This window comes from Symphalangus syndactylus, chromosome 15, assembly GCF_028878055.3.
Source record: "Symphalangus syndactylus isolate Jambi chromosome 15, NHGRI_mSymSyn1-v2.1_pri, whole genome shotgun sequence".
Lineage (NCBI taxonomy): Eukaryota > Metazoa > Chordata > Mammalia > Primates > Hylobatidae > Symphalangus > Symphalangus syndactylus.
Genome location: NC_072437.2, coordinates 103,966,712 through 103,986,528, shown reverse-complemented (window position 1 = coordinate 103,986,528; position 19,817 = coordinate 103,966,712). Strand labels below are relative to the sequence as shown.

The 19,817-nt window shown below is 37.8% G+C and overlaps 1 protein-coding gene and 1 pseudogene across 1 annotated transcript in view; both read right to left on the bottom strand.

Annotated features, from left to right (window-relative positions):
- FREM2 (FRAS1 related extracellular matrix 2) overlaps positions 1 to 19,817 on the bottom strand; it is a 187,999-nt gene that overhangs the window by 91,137 nt on the left and 77,045 nt on the right. Inside the window, exons 4-5 of the mRNA XM_055244106.2 lie at positions 14,933 to 15,163; positions 1,178 to 1,303 (exon numbers count right to left, since the gene is read on the bottom strand). Of these exons, the coding sequence (XP_055100081.2) occupies positions 1,178 to 1,303; positions 14,933 to 15,163 (357 nt within the window). The remainder of the gene's footprint in view (positions 1 to 1,177; positions 1,304 to 14,932; positions 15,164 to 19,817) is intronic.
- On the bottom strand, positions 4,859 to 4,951 carry LOC129464249 (uncharacterized; annotated as a pseudogene).

The window sequence follows — 19,817 nt, the reverse complement described above, 5'->3', positions numbered from 1 at the left end:
TTACATTTCAGGTGTTCTCTCCTGACTTTCCTGTCAATGGACTTTAGATCAACACAATGTTACAAATTAATAGCCCCTACTATTCAAAAGCTTACTATGCACAGGCAAAGTGCCAAGTGCTTCACATACTTGTCTCCTTAATCCTCTTAACCACTCTACCCGGCTTTACACATTTGGTAACTGAGGTTTTCAGAAGTTGAACCACTTGGTCTGGGACCCAGAGTCCAAGGCTGGTCCTGAAGTGAAGTCGGCTTTTTTTTTTTTTTTTTTTTGAGACGGAGTTTCGCTCTGTTGCCCAGGCTGGAATGCAATGGCGTGATCTTGGCTCACTGCAACCTCTGCCTCCTGGGTTCAAGCAATTCTTCCGCCTCAGCCTCCTGAGTAGTTGCGATTACAGGTGCGTGCGTGCCATCATGCCCAGTTAATTTTTTAATTTATAGTAGAAGTGGGGTTTCACCCTGTTGATCAGACTGGTCGTGAACTCCTGATCTCGTGATCCGCCCGCCTCAGCCTCCCAAAGTGCTGGGATTACAGGCATGAGCCACCGAGCTCAGCCTCTGAAGTCGGTTTTTAATCACTCTTCTGTACTGTCTTTGAAATCATATATCCATGAATGAAAATTTTAGCAAAAGTCTACTCTGATATCAGCATATATAACTTTTGGTTTTGCATTTTTAGAAAATCTACTTATTTCCTAGAAAGGTGTTTAGTATATTAATTAATATTATATATTAATTTTAATTTTTTATTATATAAAATCACCTTCCATAGGATATTTGCTCATGAGCAAAACAAACATGTTGATATTTCTTTGAAATGAGTTTCAAACTGGTTTTAAATTAGTTTATTTTCCTTGGGCATGCATCACTTTGCCTCTTACTTTTTTTTTTTTTTTTTTATAATAGTAACCAATTTCTACTTGAGCAGGCTTGGGTGGGCTTTAGTTCCTTACAATCCAAAAAGCCTTGAGTATTGCATGAAGTGACCAAGTGAAATCAGAAAGAGGACTCGTCAAAGATGAAATCCTGAAGAAAGACTTCTAAATAAATCCTTTTCTGTATCTGTGGAAAATTAATAAAGTATACCCCTCATGGTAAAATATTATGGCTCCAATATGTTAAAAAGGCTTATTTATATCTTTTGGGAGTTATTTTAGTTTTTTGGCAAATCGAGCTACCTTGTTGGGTATAACAGACCACCATCAACTCCTGGCTCACATCTCCACCCCTCCTGATGGGAATGAACAGCTCACCAACATCTTCTTCAATGGAGTATTTGGACTGGGGAATAAATACAGTTGATTCTAAAGAGAAAACACAATTGCAGGCATTATTTTTGTCTGAGCTTCTTACCTCTGAAACAATCATACAGAATTAAAATTTCTCTAATGATTGATTTTTTCTCCCTTGAATATTCTTTAGAATAACATAGTGGGAGGAAAGGGAGGAAGTAGAGGGGAAAAGAAGTGGGTACAAAGGGTATAGGCTCTGGGCCAGTGAATTCTGAAATCTAAAAACAAAACCCAACATGGCTTTTATCTCTAGTAATTGCTTTCTTCTAAATTAATAAGTCATGCTGACACAGTTTTTATAAATATAATTTTGTTCTCTTGGCACACATTAACACCTTCCAATGGAGTACAATTTGAGAGGTGGAAATGACCTCAAAAGTCATCTTGTCCCATCTCCCACTTTGCAGATGAGGAAACTCAGGCTCGCACAGTTGAACTTATTTGCCAATGGCTGGCCAAGTCAGGATTAGAACTCAGATCTTGAAATGTCTGTTCTGTTGTTCTTTTCATCCAAAGTGAGTTCTTTTTGGACAATTCATGATTAAAATTACAATAATATATTGTTCAACATTTTAAAAAATAGCTGTTCCCTTAGAATTGATAAATCTATTTATCAGCTATAAGGAATATTTCCGTGGCTCCCTTTCACTCCTGGAAGAATAACATATACAACATTACCAATGATTCTTTTTTTAACATAGTCAAAGGGCATGCTAAATAATAAAAATGGCATAATTAAATTGTTAAAAAAATGCAGTTATCATGTAAAACAATAACCATTTAGTACGATGGTTTGACATTGTAAACCCCAAACAGATACTCTGACTGCGAGTCTGTTTCACTGAGAGTCTCACACCCACACAGAAACACTTCATGATTATTTTTAAAACAGTTAACCTTATGACCTTTAAAAATTATGAAAGACTGCTGGAACAGCAGATACAGCCTTAGAGGTCCACGCTCCACCCTGCTTCACCCTGCGCTACGCCCCAGGAGCTGACAAATTGGAACCACACCTAATGTTTCCCTGACATTCTGGCTCCTGGTTGAGTCGGCCAATGGGCAATACAAAGGAACTTGGAGGGCAAAAGCAGAGTGGGCCGGGTGTTTATTCTCTTGGTTTCCCTCAGGGTTTCCAGAGCTGGCTACACACCCTCCACAAAAGGTTAGAGTGCCTGTGGAGGGCCTAGGGCCTAGCTCACTCTCTGGGCTCAGCTAGCCTCTCCCGTCCTGTGCCTAGAGGTGGTGATGGGGCTGCTGTCATTAGCCTCAAAGCATTTTACCATGCCTAGGTATTAACAGGTCTTTGCCCCCTCCTTTCTAAAATAGTCATGTGATTCAATTCTTTTTAAACTACTCATTTTCAGTGTGCCATTTGTTTTCTCCTGGGGTTATGACTGACATACTGATTTTTAAAATGCCCCCATTTTAAGAAATCTGTGAATATAAGATTTTGTAACTAATTATTTATCAAATATTGATTAGGTGACATCGACTTGCCAGACACTGTGCAGGGGGTACAGAAGTAACAAAATCCTTGGCCTCATGGGGTTTTTATTATAGTTGAGGGGTGGGGAGGAGGAAGAAAATACGTATACAAGAAAATAAGTAGTATATTAGGGGCAACAAATTACATGAATAAAATAAAATATGCTGAGGGTGACAGGGAAGGCTGTGGCTGGACATGGTATGAGTAGAGGCACCTAAGATACACAGAAAAGTCGCAAAAAAAAAAATGTCTCTGGTAGAATTAGAATCTCATTTGAGCTGAGATTGGAAGGTAGTAACAAAATGTCTTACATGAACAAGTTAAGAGAATTCCAGGTAAATGGATGGACAAGTGAAAAAGGCCTCGGGGCAGGTTGTGCCAAGTGTGTACAAGGAACAGCCAAGAGGCCACTGTGCTTGAAGCCAATTGGACAAAGAGGAGAGCCTAAGATACGAAGCCAGAGAGGTGGTGAAGGGGTGGGTGGTGGGTAGGTCACATGAGCCCTTCAGGACTATTGGAAGACCTTTGGTTTTTACTCAGAGTAAGATATAGAAATAAACAAAGACCAGATGGGATGAGAACACGCAAGTGCTGTTTATTCAGAGCTTGCTTTAGCAATGGAATCAGCCACTATCACCTGGGTTTTGATAAAGACTCGAAGACAGGCAGAGAAGCAGGAATGCCTAACAGTGGAAAAAAAGGAAGGCTTCAGGTGTGCCCTCATTGGAGGCTGTTGGCATGGGGAAGCTCTAGTGGATTAACTAGAAGTGGGGTATCCTATGGTTAGAGGTGCATATATGGCTCTGTCTGGTTGTTCCAAAATTCAAAGTGGAGACAAAAGTTAGGAAAGCCATCATCAGATCCCGACCACTGGAGGCTGATTGCCAAAGAAGTTGTCTCTGGCTTTCCGGTTGCTGTAGGCTGTGCTGCAGAGTTGTATTTTAATGTGTGGTCTGGATACTGGCTTTTTACATATTCATTCTCTCAAAATGAAATCATGAGAAGGCTTTGGATATGGGGGGAAGGGTTCCAATAATCTGACATACTTTAAGAACATAAGTTGTGGCTGCTGTAAGATAAAGAGACACCAGGTCCAAGAGTTGAAGTACAGAGCCTGGTCAGGAGATTTTGCAACCATGCAGGCAACCAAGCGATCAGAGAAGCTTGGACCAGGCGGTGGCAGTGGAGGTGGAACGACAGGGCTGCATGCCTTTATATAAAGGTGGAGCTATTTGAGTTTTCTGATGGACCAGGTGTGGTATGCGCAAGAAACGGAAGAATAAAGGATGACTCCAAGTTTTTCTGTCTTGACCAACTGGAAAGATGAAATTGCTAGGTATACAGGTGAGGAAGACTTCAGGAGAATCAGATTTAGGAGTGGAAATCCACAGTTCCATTTTAAACATATTAAAATTGAGGTTCCTTTTAAATATCCAAGCTGACATGTCAAATTAGCCATTTGGGCATAGAATTATGGATGCCAGTGGAGAGGTCCGAATGGAATTCTAAACTGAACATGTTGATGGTATGTAGAGCCACGAGTCAAAATAAAATCACACAGGGGAAGATTGTAGATAAAGAAGAGAATGGATCTAGGGATTCACCATGGGGCACTTAGAAGTCAGGGAGATAAAGAAAAACGAGCAAATGAGGCTGAGAAAAAGTCCTGAGGATGAGGACAACCAGAGGAGTGTGGACCCCGGAGGCCAGTTACAAAAAGCATATCAAGGAAAGGGGAGTGATCAGTTGTTTCAAAAGCTGCTAACATGTCACATGAGTGAAGAACTGAGAGGTGATCATCAGATTTAGCAAATGGATGTCACCAGAAGTTGATTATTTTCCCCAGAACTGTTCCAGTGAAGTAGAGGGTGAATAAAGCCTGAACAAGTAGGTTTAAGAGAATGTGTGAGGAGAGGAACAGGTGACACCAGGCATAGGCATTTATTTCAAGAAGTTTTACTTTAAATGGAAACAAGTGACATGGAGAAAACATCTTTGCTGGTTTTTACTTTTTATTTTTTTACTCCTGTATCAGCAATCTTGGTGGCTAGGGACGTCCTCACCATCACTCAGACAGCAAAAATATGAAACGCTTCACAGATTTGCTTGTCATCCTTGCACAGGGGTCGTGCTAACTCCAATTTCAGTATATGAACTGCCCAAGTCAGTACCTGTTTTTTTATTTTCATACTCTTTTTTTAAAATTTTATTTCAAGTTCTGGGACACAAGTGCAGAACGTGTAGGTTTGTTACATAGGTGTACATGTGCGATGGTGGTTTGCTGCACCCATCAACCTGTCATCTAGGTTTTAAGCCCCACATGCATCAGATATTTGTCTTAATGCTCTCCATCCCCTTGCCCCCCACCCCCCAGCAGGCCCCGGTGTGTGTTGTTCCCCTCCCTGTGTCCATGTGTTCTCATTGTCTAACTAACTCCCACTTATGAGTGAGAACTTGCAGTGTTTGGTTTTCTGTTCCTGTGTTAGTTTGCTGAGAATGCTGGTTTATTTTTAAGATGAGTTTTAGTAAGAGCAAGAATTACACCTATTATTATGAAGTAAGGTTTTTACCAAATATAAAATTTTAATGTAGAAATTATCATAAGACTCGAGTACAAATAATACACCAAGTATCACTGAAAATTCAAGTCAAATAATCAATTAGTTTCAGCGAGTTTTTTTTCATTAACTTATGGAAATGTGTTCTAGTATCACCAGATTTTGGCAGTCTTCAGGTCATGGACGCTGTGGCATTAGTATGAAATTTACAGAAAGTTTGATTTATTAGGGTTTTTGTTAACTTTTTTTTTAAGTTCAGGGGTACAAGTGCAGGTTTGCTACATAGATAAATGTGTGCCACGATGGCTTGCTGCACAGATTATTTCATCACCCAGGTGTTAAGCCTAGTACCCACTGGTTATTTTTCCTGATCTTCTCCCTCTGCCCATCCTCCACCTTCTGAAAGGCCCAGTGTATGTTGTTTCCCGCTATGTGTCCATCTGTTCTCATCCTTTAGAGTTTGTTATGGACTGAATGTTTGTGTTCGTCCTGTATTATATGTTGAAGCCCTAATCCCCAAGGCAGTGTTATTAGGAGATGCAGCCTTTGGGAGGTACTTTGGTGAGGTCATGAGTGTGGGGCCCTCAGGATGGGATTAGTGTCCTTATAAGAAGAAGAAGACAGAGGTATTTTTCTCTCCATGAGCATGCACCAAGGAAACGTCTTTTGAAGACTCAGAGAGAGAAGGTAGCCATTTCCCAGCCAGAAAGAGGCCCCTCACCAGGAACCAAATCTACTGGCACCTCGGTCTTGGATTCTCCAGCCTCCAGAACTGCGAGAAAGAAATGTCTGTTGTTTAAGCCACCCCAGTCTGTGGCATTTTGTTATAGCAGCCTCAGCTGACTAAGACAGGGTTGATTGTTCATAATATTCATTATACTTCTAATCTATACTGGCCAGGGTTTTCTTTTCAAATAAGTTATTCAGAAGTGGTCCAAGTATGGGATTTTAATTTAATAATCTTGTTAAAGATTTAAAGCTCAAGCACCTGAGTTTTGATTCTTCCTAGGCCTTATGACCCATGCAGGTTTGATTAAACAAGCCAGGACTTCTTGCCAGTGCCAGTAAGTTTGAATTAGGAATAAAAAAGAAAACCGAGTGTCTGGGCTGTGCCCTTGGCTCTGGAATTCACTCCTACAGTCAATCTGACAGAGAGTAAATAGGCCCAGTATCAAGTTTAGGTCTTCTGTTGACCTAACTTCTAACAGAAATATGTAGGCTGTGGGAAAAACTGGAAAAGGGTATCACAGAGACAAAGAAAGGATTCCCTGATAGACTTTGCTGTTGACATTCCTTTTCAACTTCACGTTATAAATACAATGGAAGTGTCTATGCAGACTGCTTCAAGTAAGCATAGAGTTTTAAGTGCAAAGTTCCTAAAAGTGGCATTTGTAGACTACCCTTAAAAATTATTAGCTAGTAGGCATCGAGTTCTTATTATTTGATAAGCTCTATTCTAAACACTTCACATGATTGGCTAGTTTTATCCTTGCAACAACCTCTGAGGTAAGAATTATTATGACTCACTTCACCTCTGAGGTAAGAATTATTATGACTCACTTCACCTCTGAGGCACACATATGTTAAGTGGGCAGCTGAAAGTTAGGTTGGTAGGTGGTGATGCTGGGATTTCAACCCAGAAACTCCGTGTCAGAGCCCGCCCACGCTTGTAACCACTACACATCACTGCCCAAGAGAAAACTGCTCAGGGTAGCTCGGAGTGGGAGCATCACTTACACCAGAGAAAAACAAAAGGCTAAATTGAGATGATAAAAGAGCAATACGAAGTACTGCTAAGGCAGAGAGATGGCCATTGCAGTAGAATCAGAAAAAATGAAGTTAGAAACAAATATTTTGAGAATTCTTTTTAAAATCCAGTATTTTCATAGAAATTATATATGATTGTATACATAATTATAAAAGTATGTATAATTTTATAATATATATACGATATGCATATTAATAAATCTTCACAAGTATGAAAAAGTATATAATGTATACAGTATATTAGTATGTATATGGAATATAACATATGTATATCATAATATAAAAGTACACATGTCAAATCCCATTAACACACTGGATTGGAACTGCAGCTGTCTTTGTGAAGGTGTTCACTGAGAGATAAAGTAAGGGCTACTTTATAGAATAGTCAACTCTCATAGAAAAAAAAATGACTGCAGGGTCACACTCTCAAATGTTAACAACGGTCACTCCCAAGTGGTAAGGTTGCAGATGACTTTTTGAAATTAAGTGAATAGACCTCTGGGTTTTTGTTTTTTTTTTTCTTTTTAGCAGTTTTAGATTTAGAGACAAATGAATGGAAAGTGCATATGGTTCCCATATATCCCTTCACTCCCTCTCATTTTCCACCATTATTAACATCTTGTATTTGTTTTTGACAATGAACATGTGTTACTTTTATACTTCCAGATTGATTTAATTACCCTTTATTTTGAAAGAAAGAGTAAAGTGAATGCATTCTTTATTAGTCCATGTGACTGTATTGTAATGAGTACCGCAATTTGTAACTGCAGTTTTTATTTTTGGGTTTTGACTGTGCCACAACATAGGCAAAATTGATTTCTCTATTCTCAGACATAAAGTAGTTGTAGCTTCATTTGAAAGAGAATGTACATTTTGTCCCTTCTCTCAATTATATTCTACAGAGGATAAAAAATAAACAGACTCTGCTAAATAATGATAGAACGAAATATCTTCTAAAAATCTGCTATAATAGAATAAGAAAGGAAAAGGAAATAGAGTACATGGATGAAGGCACTTATTGCTCCTTGCCTTTAAGAAATTTGGCAAATTCAGCGGCCGGGCATGGTGGCTCACGCCTGTAATCCCAGCACTTTGGGAGGCCGAGGCGGGCGGATCACGAGGTCAGGAGATCGAGACCATCCTGGCTAACACAGTGAAACCTCGTCTCTACTAAAAATACAAAAAATTGGCTGGGCGTGGTGGCGGGCACCTGTAGTCCCAGCTATTTGGGAGGCTGAGGCAGGAGAATGGCGTGAACCCAGGAGGCAGAGCTTGCAGTGAGCCGAGATCGCGCCACTGCACTCCAACCTGGGCGACAGAGCGAGACTCCGTCTCAAAAAAAAAGAAAGAAAGAAAGAAAGAAATGTGGCACATTCAAAAACAACTCAGAAGACATTCCAGATTCCAGTGCATTTTCAGGCCACTATGGTGCCCTCAGACTGGCCAACAAGTGGCACTGAATACAGCAGAGTCTGCCATTGATCTACTTGAACTTGGACAGCTTTCTTACATTTCTGTGGTTGGTTTGTTTTACTCTAAAACAGACATAGTAATATAGACCAATTTTTACAAGGGCTTGAAAAAGAAATAAAAGTAATGTAAACATACCCAAACCACATGATAATAAGTGCTACGAGTTCACATCAAGATATCATGAGGTCCAAAAATTATCCTTTGGTACTATACAAATGTGTTGGTTAAAGTGAATCTTTGGGGCCAGGTGTGGTGGCTCACACATATATTCCCAGCACTTTGGGAGGTTGAGGCAGGTGGATTACTTGAGGTCAGGAGTTCAAAACCAGCCTCGCCAACATGGTGAAACCCCGTTTCTACTAAAAATACAAAAATTAGCTGAGTATGGTGGTGCACACCTGTAATCTCAGCTATTTGGGAGGCTGAGGCAGGAGAATCACTCGAACTGGGGAGGCGGAGGCTGCAGTGAGCCAAGATTGTGCCACTGCACTCCAGCCTGGGTGACAGAGTGAGACTCTGTCTTTCAAAAAATAAGTAAATAAGGTGAATCTTTTGGTAATCTTTGTTTGAATTATTACATGTTTTTATTTTGTAAATGGAGAAACTTTCAGAAAGTTTTCCATGACTCAAGTTTTATTTTGCACCTTTTTTTTCTTACCCACTACTTAGTGTCAGAAACTATGTGCTATACTTTTATCAAGTGTTTGAAATTTTTTGTTTGCCATAAGATGACAACCCATGCTTCACACTGATAGTTTCTTTTTAAAAAATGGTTTGACTCTCACTAAAGTTGAAGCTCTCTCATGCCTGCATTATCATTTCTCTGTCATCATCTGCAGTGTACTATCATTTCATTAATTCTGCACCTTGAATTTTGGCACATTCACCTCAAAATATCAGCTAGCCAGTGACCTCCTTATGTCAACATTGACAATGTGTAGAATTTCAAAAATAAGAATGAATGTTTGAGTTTCATATTGTAGTCAGCCTATGTCATCTGAATGCTATCATATGAAATGGGTTTGGCTCATTCAGAACACACATTTTTGTCTTTTCTTTGTACCCATTAATATTAGGTTTTTAACCTTTAATATTAAGTTCTACATTCCTTCAAAATAATGTGTTTATTCTCTATTAAATATTATATAGCATTAACCTGCCTTGGGCCCACCAGAAATGATTACAGAGATCAAATATTTAATCTATTAGTTCCTGGCCATATTTTGGTATCATGGAAATATCAGAATGACTCAGTTTCTATCAGAAGTTGGCAGACATTTCAAGTGTACAAACTAAATAATTACATAAACGATTATAGGCTTTAGATACCTGTGCTAAGTATCTGTATTCAAGTACCTCTATATTTGAGGTTGTTTTCTCCCAATAAATGTACATAAAACTCCATTTACTCTGGCTAGAAATTACAAAGTCAAAAAAGAATGGGATCTTTATATAAAATAAGACATTTTAGCTCTTGTATATTTTCCCTTAACAAAAATGGAAATGTTTAACATTAACTAATATCTATATGCTTTAAAGAGCAAGGTAAGATAGTGTAATTTCTGACAGCTTAGTAATTTAATACACGGAGGTTAAGAGTCTTTGCCTTAAGATGATTAGAAGCCTTTCCTTCTCTCTCAAGACTGGATACTCCATAGATACTCCTTCTATGGGCTCTAGTTGCTCTTTTATCAGAGCACACAGCATTCTATACTGTTAATTGTAACAATCTAGGGGAATGCAATCACCTAATTATATGATTAACTTCAAGGGTTAGTATGCCATCTTCTCTACTACCTAGATCCTAGCAGCATTCCTGGCATAGAGTAGATGTTTAATAAGCATTTGTTGAATATACAGATACATTATGCAGGAGCTGAATTGGTCTTGATTATTTTCTTAGAATGCTTAGTTTTATTCACCTATATAACAAATTTGAGGCTTAATATATAATAGAAAGAGAAAAGAGAAGAGCATAAGAAGGGAAGAAATTACTTTGTTGTTTTCATATACAAGATAAGTAACACAATGTCACAGTGATAAGTTCACGGATTAATTATGATTTGGGAAATTACTTCTTTTCTAACCATGTAAAACGATAGAAGACCATAACTCAGAGGAAAGAAGAGCTCTAGAGGGAGAAACAATATATATATTTGAATATATAGTTTAGTTTTATTATATATTTTTTATATATCTATATTTTTTTAAATACTGCCTCTGGTACTTATTAGCTGGGTGACTTGGGGAAAGTAAATTCCTTGACCCTCAGAGATCTTTGTAAATTGATATATAAATCACAGAGTTATAAACATAAGGTTTAAATGAGATAAGTTTTCAAAGCTCTATTTCTCAGATTCCTCACCCAGAAAATGAGTTAAGTGTTTCATGAACTTTAAATGCTTCCCAGTTGGAACTTTCTGTGCACATATTAAAAGAAAGAAGAGGCTGTATGTGGTGGCTGATGCCTGTAATCTCAACATTTTGGGAGGCCAAGGAGGACCACTTGAAGCCAGGAGTTCAAGACCAGCCTGGGCAACATAGTGAGACTCTTGTCTCTACAAAAAAAAAAACAACCAACCAAAAAAAACAAATAAAAACAAAACAAAGAAACACTTATCTGGGCATGGTGGTGTGTACCTCTAATACTAGGTGCTTGGAAGGCTGAGGTGGGAGCACTGCTTGAGCCCGGGAGTTTGGGGATGCAGGGAGCTATAATAGCTCCACTGTGCTCAAGCCTGGGCAACAGAGTGAGATACTGTCTCAAAAAAAAAAAAAACAAAAAAAAACGGGGGTGTGGGGAAGACTGTAGAATCAATCTCAATGAGTGACTGAACTCACTCTTTACATGAGGGTCAGCTCTATTGAACCAGAGAGCCACAGATACTTGGAGGCATGGGGGCAGGGGGTGAGGTATTACAGCACATCCATGAGGGTACTGAGTCTCAGACCAGGTTAAAGAAATAAGCAAGCATATAACTGTATGTGACACTTTTTCAGTGATGTAGATGCTGACATATGAAATAAAATACATAGTCATTTAAAATCTTCACCTATATAACAACTATATAATTTTAAAAATATATGGATAGACGGCATTGTAAGATCATAATTATAAAATGTGAGAAGCCAATACAAGTATATGTGTTTGTGTGTGTGTTAAAAAGTTCTGGGCTGGGTGCGGTGGCTTATGCCTGTAATCCCAGCACTTTGGCAGGATGAGGTGGGAGGATCACCTGAGGTCAGGAGTTCCAGACCAGCCTGGCCAACGTGGTGAAACCCCGTCTCTACTAAAAATACAAAAATTAGCCGGGCGTGGTGGCAAGTGCCTGTAATCCAGGCTACTCGGGAGGATGAGACAGGAGAATCGCTTGAACCTGGGAGGCAGAGGTTGCAGTGAGCCAAGATTGTGCCATTGCACTCCAGCCTGGGCAGCGAGAGTGAAACTCCGTCTAAAAAAAAGAAAGTTCTTTTTGTCATATAATTTTGGAACTAATGTTCTAAAACTTGCCAAATATACAATTGAAAGCCTCCTGTAAACATCAAGTAAAATGCCTAAAATGGTTCCTATGTCTACAAGGGACTGAATGAGAGAACGTATATAATGTGCTAAACACACTCTCCGTTGCATAGTAACTGCTCAATGAATTTCAGTCATTATCATTATAAAGTATTGAGAAAAGCATAGACTTACATGTGTTTACATAAACTTGCTAATAAGTAAAACCAGTTCCCAGCTTAAAATAAAGCACAGTTGGTTATTCCCTCTTCTAAATTTCACAATACTGTTCATACCTTGTTTTATCACATCACATTCTGCTGTGATAAGTTAAAGGGCTCTCTTTCCCATCCCCTGTGGTCTTTGACAGCAGAGATTCTATGCTATTATCTTTGCATTTCCAATTTATAGTGCTGTACTCAGCACAAATATGAGCTGGATAAATTTTTAATGTAAAATTTTAATTTTTAAATTTGTTTTAATTTTGAAAACAAAACATCATAACATGTCCTAGAATGAATATGCAGAGGGAGAGCTTGTAGGCATAATGGCTCCTAGGGCAGGTGAATTTATATGCAAAGAGCTGGAGAGAGAGTACAATAGGAAACAAAGTTTTTAAATTGTGGGGAAAGTGATCCTTTGTAAGGAAAAAAAAAACTCAATTTCTTAAAATGAAATCTAACATTAGATTTATGATATTGGAAATGAAAATATTTGCATTCTGCTTTATGTTTTATAGAACTCTTTCATGGGAAGGCTGTAACATGATAATTATTACTTTTTCTTATCTTATGCATTAGGAAACTAAATCTTATTAAAATCTATCTTATTTTAGGTCATACAACTAGAAATAGAGTTGGGAATCAATTTCAGGTCTTACAGTTTCAAGACCAGTGGTCTTCAACAAGGCATGGAGCATACCAAGCATTATGGAAGACTTATCAGTTATCCAAGGATTTTCATGACTTGAAATAAACACGGCTGAATTTTATCTATAAAATTCTGAAACAACTTAGATGATCAATACATGAAATGAAATTATGGCAAGGTTTCATTTGGTATAGCCTACACTAAGAAACGATTATATAAGTGGGGGGCTGTGTATATGGGGTGTGTGTATGTGTTTTGTTTTGTTTTTAATATCCTACTGCTTAGATATATCATGGGTGCAGAGTGTCACTCTGAGCTTATAAATAGGAAGGCAGAAATGAATTCAAGTGTCTTATTTCTTCAGGTAATATGACAATTGTACTAGTTGGGAAATAAAATATCAAAAAATGGCTTCCAGTTTTAACTAATAAATCAATTTATATGTATTAAAGTTGTCCTGGGCTTGTTTAAAAGAGAAAAGCTTTATTTTTCAAGCATATGTGCAAAGTTCAGGACCAAAAGAAAGTTTAATTACTTATCTCTGGATAATGCAGATAAAATTAAATGTAAGTAAATGCTAACTGTTCTTTAATGAAAATTACAAACATAATTGAACTTCATATTTAACTAAGGGCAGAGTTGTTAGTTAAACAAATGATGTCAGAGCTCCAGTTTTCTTACTCAATTTCTTTAATTATGCTTAGTCTTTTAACACAGGGATTTCCACACAGGTCTGCATTTCATGTACTCTGTAGATTGTATCTTTGCAAACCATTTAAGAGTTTTCTGATTGACAAAATAAAGTAGGCTGGAAGTTTAAAAGAAAGTCATGTCTGGCTCCTGACAGGATCTTAGTTTTAGATGTTTCTATAGGGTTTGTATAAATGCCAGCCTTCAAAAAGCTATTCAATCTTTCTTCTTTTTCTTTTTTTTCTTTTTAAAATTTTCTGACTAGATCAAGACAAGCCAGGACTGTAGAAGTATGACAGGGGGAAGAAAAAGGTCAAATTACACACAAAAGCATTAAGGTGCACTTTTACCAGCATCAGCGAAGGTGTGCGTTGACAAGAAAGTGTAATCTGATAGAAATTAACAGCAATGATTCAAAACACTCTGTTCACTACAAAATGGGGGTGAGTGGGGTGGGTATTATGCAACAAATGTGGAAACATATGGCCAAATAAAAATTTTTGGCTGGTAAATATATAAAGAAATCTTGAACAATTAAAAGTAATATGGGGAACACATTAATTCAAGAATGATCTCATTCTCAAACCGTTTGTTTCAAAGATATGTTAAGACATTTAAAGGACTCCAGAAAGTGATGAATTAATTCAAGAAAAATTACATGAGCTATATTAAATGATAGAATTATAATAACAGAAAGAACATGTTGGTAATTCTATGGGTAGTTCATTTACTTGGAAAAATATAGCATCCCTGGCTGGGCACAGTGTCTCATACCTGTAATCCCAGTGCTTTGGGAGGCTGAGTTGGGAAGATAGCTTGAGGCCAGAAGTTTGAGACCAGCCTGGACAACATAACAAGACCCTGTCTTTACAAACTATTTTTTATATATGTGTATATATATAAAATTATATATAAATATGTAAATAATTTATATATAAAATTATATAAAATATGCAAATAATTTATGTATATAAAATAAAAGATTTTCTGGTAATATGAAAATTGTACTAGCTGGAAAATATAATTATATATATACATAAAATCTATTAATACAATTTATATATAATATATAAATATTTATATATTATACATATTATATATATAGCATTCTTTCATTACTTTTTAGTTTCCCTTTTCCTGTCAGCATATCTGAGAATAATGAATCATTAATCTAGAAGGTTCTCTCTATGGAAATTTCAAACACTGAATTTAAAACTATAAGCTATACCCCGACAAGGTATTTTGTCGTAGCAGCCCAACAGCAACAGCATAAACCAGTTGACGATGGCTCTTACCATCTCCTGGATCAATGATCTCAACAGTGGCGACAGTGGGGAATTCCAGGGCAGCCAGCACGGGCTCTGAGAGGACCACTTGAAAGGTTTCAGACTGCTCATGCTCCCCATCACTCAGGATCCGCACTCGCCATGTGGCCCTGGTCTGGCCTGGGTTGAACTGCACTTGTTTCTGTGCTTTGCCCTTGAAGTCTTTGTCTTTTTCTGCAGTTCCATCTCTTGTGCCAATACCTTCACAAAAACATAATATCATTTTCTTAGTTTCATTTTTGCTTGGATTATTAAGATTTTCCTTGTTAACTTTTTGCATGTCATTTTATCCTGCAAAGCAAAGTTGATCCTGCTTTGACCTCATGAAATGGAAAATTGGGAATGGGGCAGATGATGAAAGTGTTTCACTGTAGGTGTTGGGTAGTTTGTGGTTCTGTTCTGCTTTTGCCTCAATTATGGTTTTGCTATATATGCTTTGAGCTACACATTTGGATTAGAACTTCTTGTCAAACAAGACCAAGTAAATGTATATTCACATTGTTCAATATCCTTACTCCTACAAGTTTATACAGTCTTAAAACTCTTCACATTTACTTTTGCATGTGTTGCTGGATATTATAAAAAAATAAGAAACATTCTCTAACTATAAAATATAAGCCAGTAAGAAACTCCTCCATGAAATAATTCTCTGACTCATAATCAAAGTCATAAATGGCCAAGTGGAATAATAAAAAGTGATAGTATTCTCTAAGCACTTAATGGAACTAAGATCCTTTAAAAAAATGTAATTCAGTGTTTTTCAACATGGTCACTGCAAAATTTTTCTTTCTGGAACACCCCAGAATTCCATGAAATTAAATAAACAGAATTGGAGAGCTAAATACATATGGTTATTATGAGCAGTATGCTTGGCTTACTCTGGTAGTTCATTCAAGGTCAATTTCAGTTAGCTGGGAAGGCTGAAGGATCTCTGGGTCTCTAACTATATCACAAGATGATCTCCATTATTACCATGCCAGGTACTCAAACCATAGGGTACATTATCCAAAAGCAGTGAAAACATTCAATGTCATAGAAAAATTATAAAATGGCAATGGTACTTGGACTTCTATATCCTTAAATACAGAACCAGAACCTCTTAATGAGTCAAGTTAATAGAATAATTTTCAAATATATTTCTCTAAACTTAGGCATTTTCAGAGAAGTGAGTAAGACAGACAGATGTAAAAGAGGGAAAAATAAGGCTGGGCATGGTGGCTCAGGCTTATCATTCCAGCAATTTGGAAGGGCAAGGTGAGTGGATCACTTGAGCCCAGGAGTTCCAGACCATCCTGGGAAACATGGTGAAACCCCATCCCTACAAAAAAGACAAAAATTAGCTGGGTGTGGTGGCACATGCCTGTAGTCCTTGCTACTGGGGAGGCTGAGGTGGGAGGATCACCTGAGCCCTAGGAGGACAAGACCGTAGTGAGTTGTGATTATGCCACTGTGCTCCAGCCTGGGTGAGTGAGACTCTGCCTCAAAAATTAAAAATACACAAATACATAAATAAATAAATAAATAAATAAAAGAGGGAAAAATGAAGTCTTGTGACTTAGATTTTTTAAATCTTGAAAATAAGTTATTTGGAAGATTTTGCATTTAGTTAAAAATTATATTTTTGAACAATTCCTTTTGTTTTTCAAACTAGAAATGAAACTGAACTAAATAAGATCCAATTCAATCACAAATATTCATTGAGTACTTATTCCATGCCAGGCCCTAGTCTATGTGCTGGGGCTGTATCAGAGAAAAAAATAGACAAAAACTCTTGCCTTCACAGTGCTTATATAAGAGTCATTTGAATATGTATTTATATATAGGAATATATCAATGACTGTTATTTTAATCTTAAAATGAAGATGAAAACAAAGATTTCATTAAAAATATTTCTGTCTTACAGATCTCAGAACAATAACTGACATAAATATTGCATCATATTTTTCTTTTACAATAGCAGGTAAAACATGATTCATTTAATGGCAAGAGAAAAAAAGGGCACAGAACCAGGAATTGCAGGGCTGCATATCTTGTTGAATGCTGTAGACTTCCTGATAGCTCTCTGGTTCCTTGTGCGCACAGAGTTGGTTGTCAACACCTCTTGGATCCACTACAATTCACTGCCAAGATGCTGATGAAAGGAATCATTCTCTCTGAGGTTCCAGAACACATGCTGCTCACTGACCCATCTATCCCCAGTGGCATGACCAGCAAAAATCTGTTAGTCTGCCTCTGATAGCTACTGCCCACTTTTCTGTCTTGTTTTCTTTCATCAGCAATGCATTATTTGTGTTTTTTTGGAGTTTCAAAAGGGAGTTAAAAACAAAAATTGAGTAAGTATGATACCATGAATGTCTGCTAGTTCCAACTAGTCTTCCTTCCTACATGATAGTCAAGCCATCTGATATTAAATGAGTTGCAATACCATATCCCAATTGTTGCTGCTAAAAACACCTATAATTTTTTACTTTTGTTATTAAATGAAACTGCAATTGGATCTTTTCCTCTGGCATAGAAAAATAACAAAGTGGTTAAACAGGGTGCTTGTGGAAGGAGAGAAGAGATTTTATATCCCATCCCGGCCATATAACAGTTGTGGGATTGTAGGCAAGTTATTAACTTATCTCAGTGGAGGATTTATGAAGTACTATGGTGCAGTGATTAAGAGCATGGGCCTTTTGCCCAGTCTCAACTCTGCCCCTTACTAGCTGGCTAACTTTGGACATATCACAGCCTATTTCCTCACCTCATGGTACTCTTCTCATGGAGTTGATCTAGGTAGGGTATTGGGAAGTAGGCCCAGCAAATAACTCAATAAACATTAGCTATCATTGTTTCTTCATAGTTCACTACCTAACACAGCCCCTGGTATATAATGGGTACTCAGTAAAATGTTTGTTGAGCCAGGGAATAAAGGGTTGATGTAAGGTGTAAAAGAGATAGATAAAATGCTTAATGTACGTATGAAGTACCTTGCCTTTAATAAATATTCAATAACTGGTAGCAATAAGAGCTTTGAAATACAAATACTGATGTGGAATATAAATACATATTTAGTTTATTAGTGGTTTTAGTGGTTATAAAATGAATAATAATCTTTGAGAATATACATCTACAAATTTCATGTAATTCATGATTTCTTAGCTGTACTCAAGTGATACTCCGTCTTTTGCTATAATGCAATCTATCTCAATCTGAAAGTCCATAAATAAAAGCTGAGGTTGTATGGGAACAGTTATAAACAACGTATTCATTGTAGAACTTGTATGAGGCTACCCTTCATTTTAATCTGATTTCCATTCCAAGTCCTAGCATGAATTCCGTTACCATCTTCAATGACTTTCTATCACCCCAGGTTACTAAGTAACCACGTGAAGTGAACCAAGTAAAGCCTATGAGCCTTTGTACAACTGCTGTTATCCCCACATTCGTAGAAAATAATAGTGCATTGAAAAAAATAACAACGGAAAGAGCTCTTGTTTGACATTTTAGCATCCAGCATAAGAAAAAAGAGGCAGTGGAGAAAAAAAATGCAAAACAACAATTTAAAAATATTTTTCTACTGTTAACTTTCCCAATGCTATCCAGGGGCCTGCTGTGAGTGAAAAATTAAATAAACTCACCGGGAGTGGGAACTCAGGTCAAAAATAGATAAACCTGTTCTTAATAATTAGTAAGGTGCTCTGTTTTTTAGTTATCATTTTCCCTATGACTTATTTGCTATATGTTGAAGTACAAAGCAGAGTTAAGACCAATTGCTGCCTGACGATAAGACAGGATGTGCACGGGCGCACAGAAAATATGTCCCTAAAAGAGAGCGCAGTGAGAACACTCAGAATATCCTAGGCTAAATACAAAGTGTGAGAAGCACAGCCAGGTGGAGGCTCATGCAAAATGAAGATGGAAGCAGAGACTGGGGGTGAGGCCGCAGAGAGACCAGCCCCGCTGTAGCCAGAGCAACCTCAAAGACAGGGAGTGTCTTGTGAAAACCCGGTCTTCTAAAGTTAAAAGGAAAAAAAGAATTTTTAAAGTAAGGGGTAATTAATATTCAGAATCAAAACATGTCAAGGGAAATCAGAAAGAGTGGTGGGGTTTGGGCTGCAGCAAAAGTACAGCGGGGTGTGTGGGTGTGGGGGAGGGATGTTGGGGGTGGCAGGGGTGTGTATTTCTGTGCACAGAGGTCTACTGTTTAAAGATCTTGAAGTTCATGGACCCGGTAAAATTTCAAAATAATCATTTGGAGACAAGCATAGGTTTACTAACTTTTTACTTTGCCAACATTTTCCTAGATTCCTACCTTAGTTGATAATCTCACTCAATGAAATCTCTTTTTATCCCATGCAAATTCCATTGGTCTAGATGTCTATAAAATATACGGTACCAAAAACAATATAACTGCTTCAGGTGCTGCCATTTTTATCAACACATTAAATATTTTGTGCCAACCATATTGCTGCTTAAAAGTACCAATATACTGCCAACTTTATTTTATGCTTCTATGAAAATCAAATATGAACTTGAGGCTGGGCACAGTGGCTCATGCCTGTAATCCCAGCACTTTGGGAGGCCAAGGCGGGTGGATCACGAGGTCAGGAGATCGAGACCATCCTGGCTAACACAGTGAAACCCCGTCTCTACTAAAAATACAAAAAATTAGCCAGGCGTGGTGGCGGGCGCCTGTAGTCCCAGCTACTTGGGAGGCTGAGGCAGGAGAATGGCGTGAACCCGGGAAGCGGAGCTTGCAGTGAGCTGAGATCGTGGCACTGCACTCCAGCCTGGGTGACAGAGCAAGACTCCATCTCAAAAAAACAAAACAAAACAAAACAAAACAAAACAAAACAAATATGAACTTGGA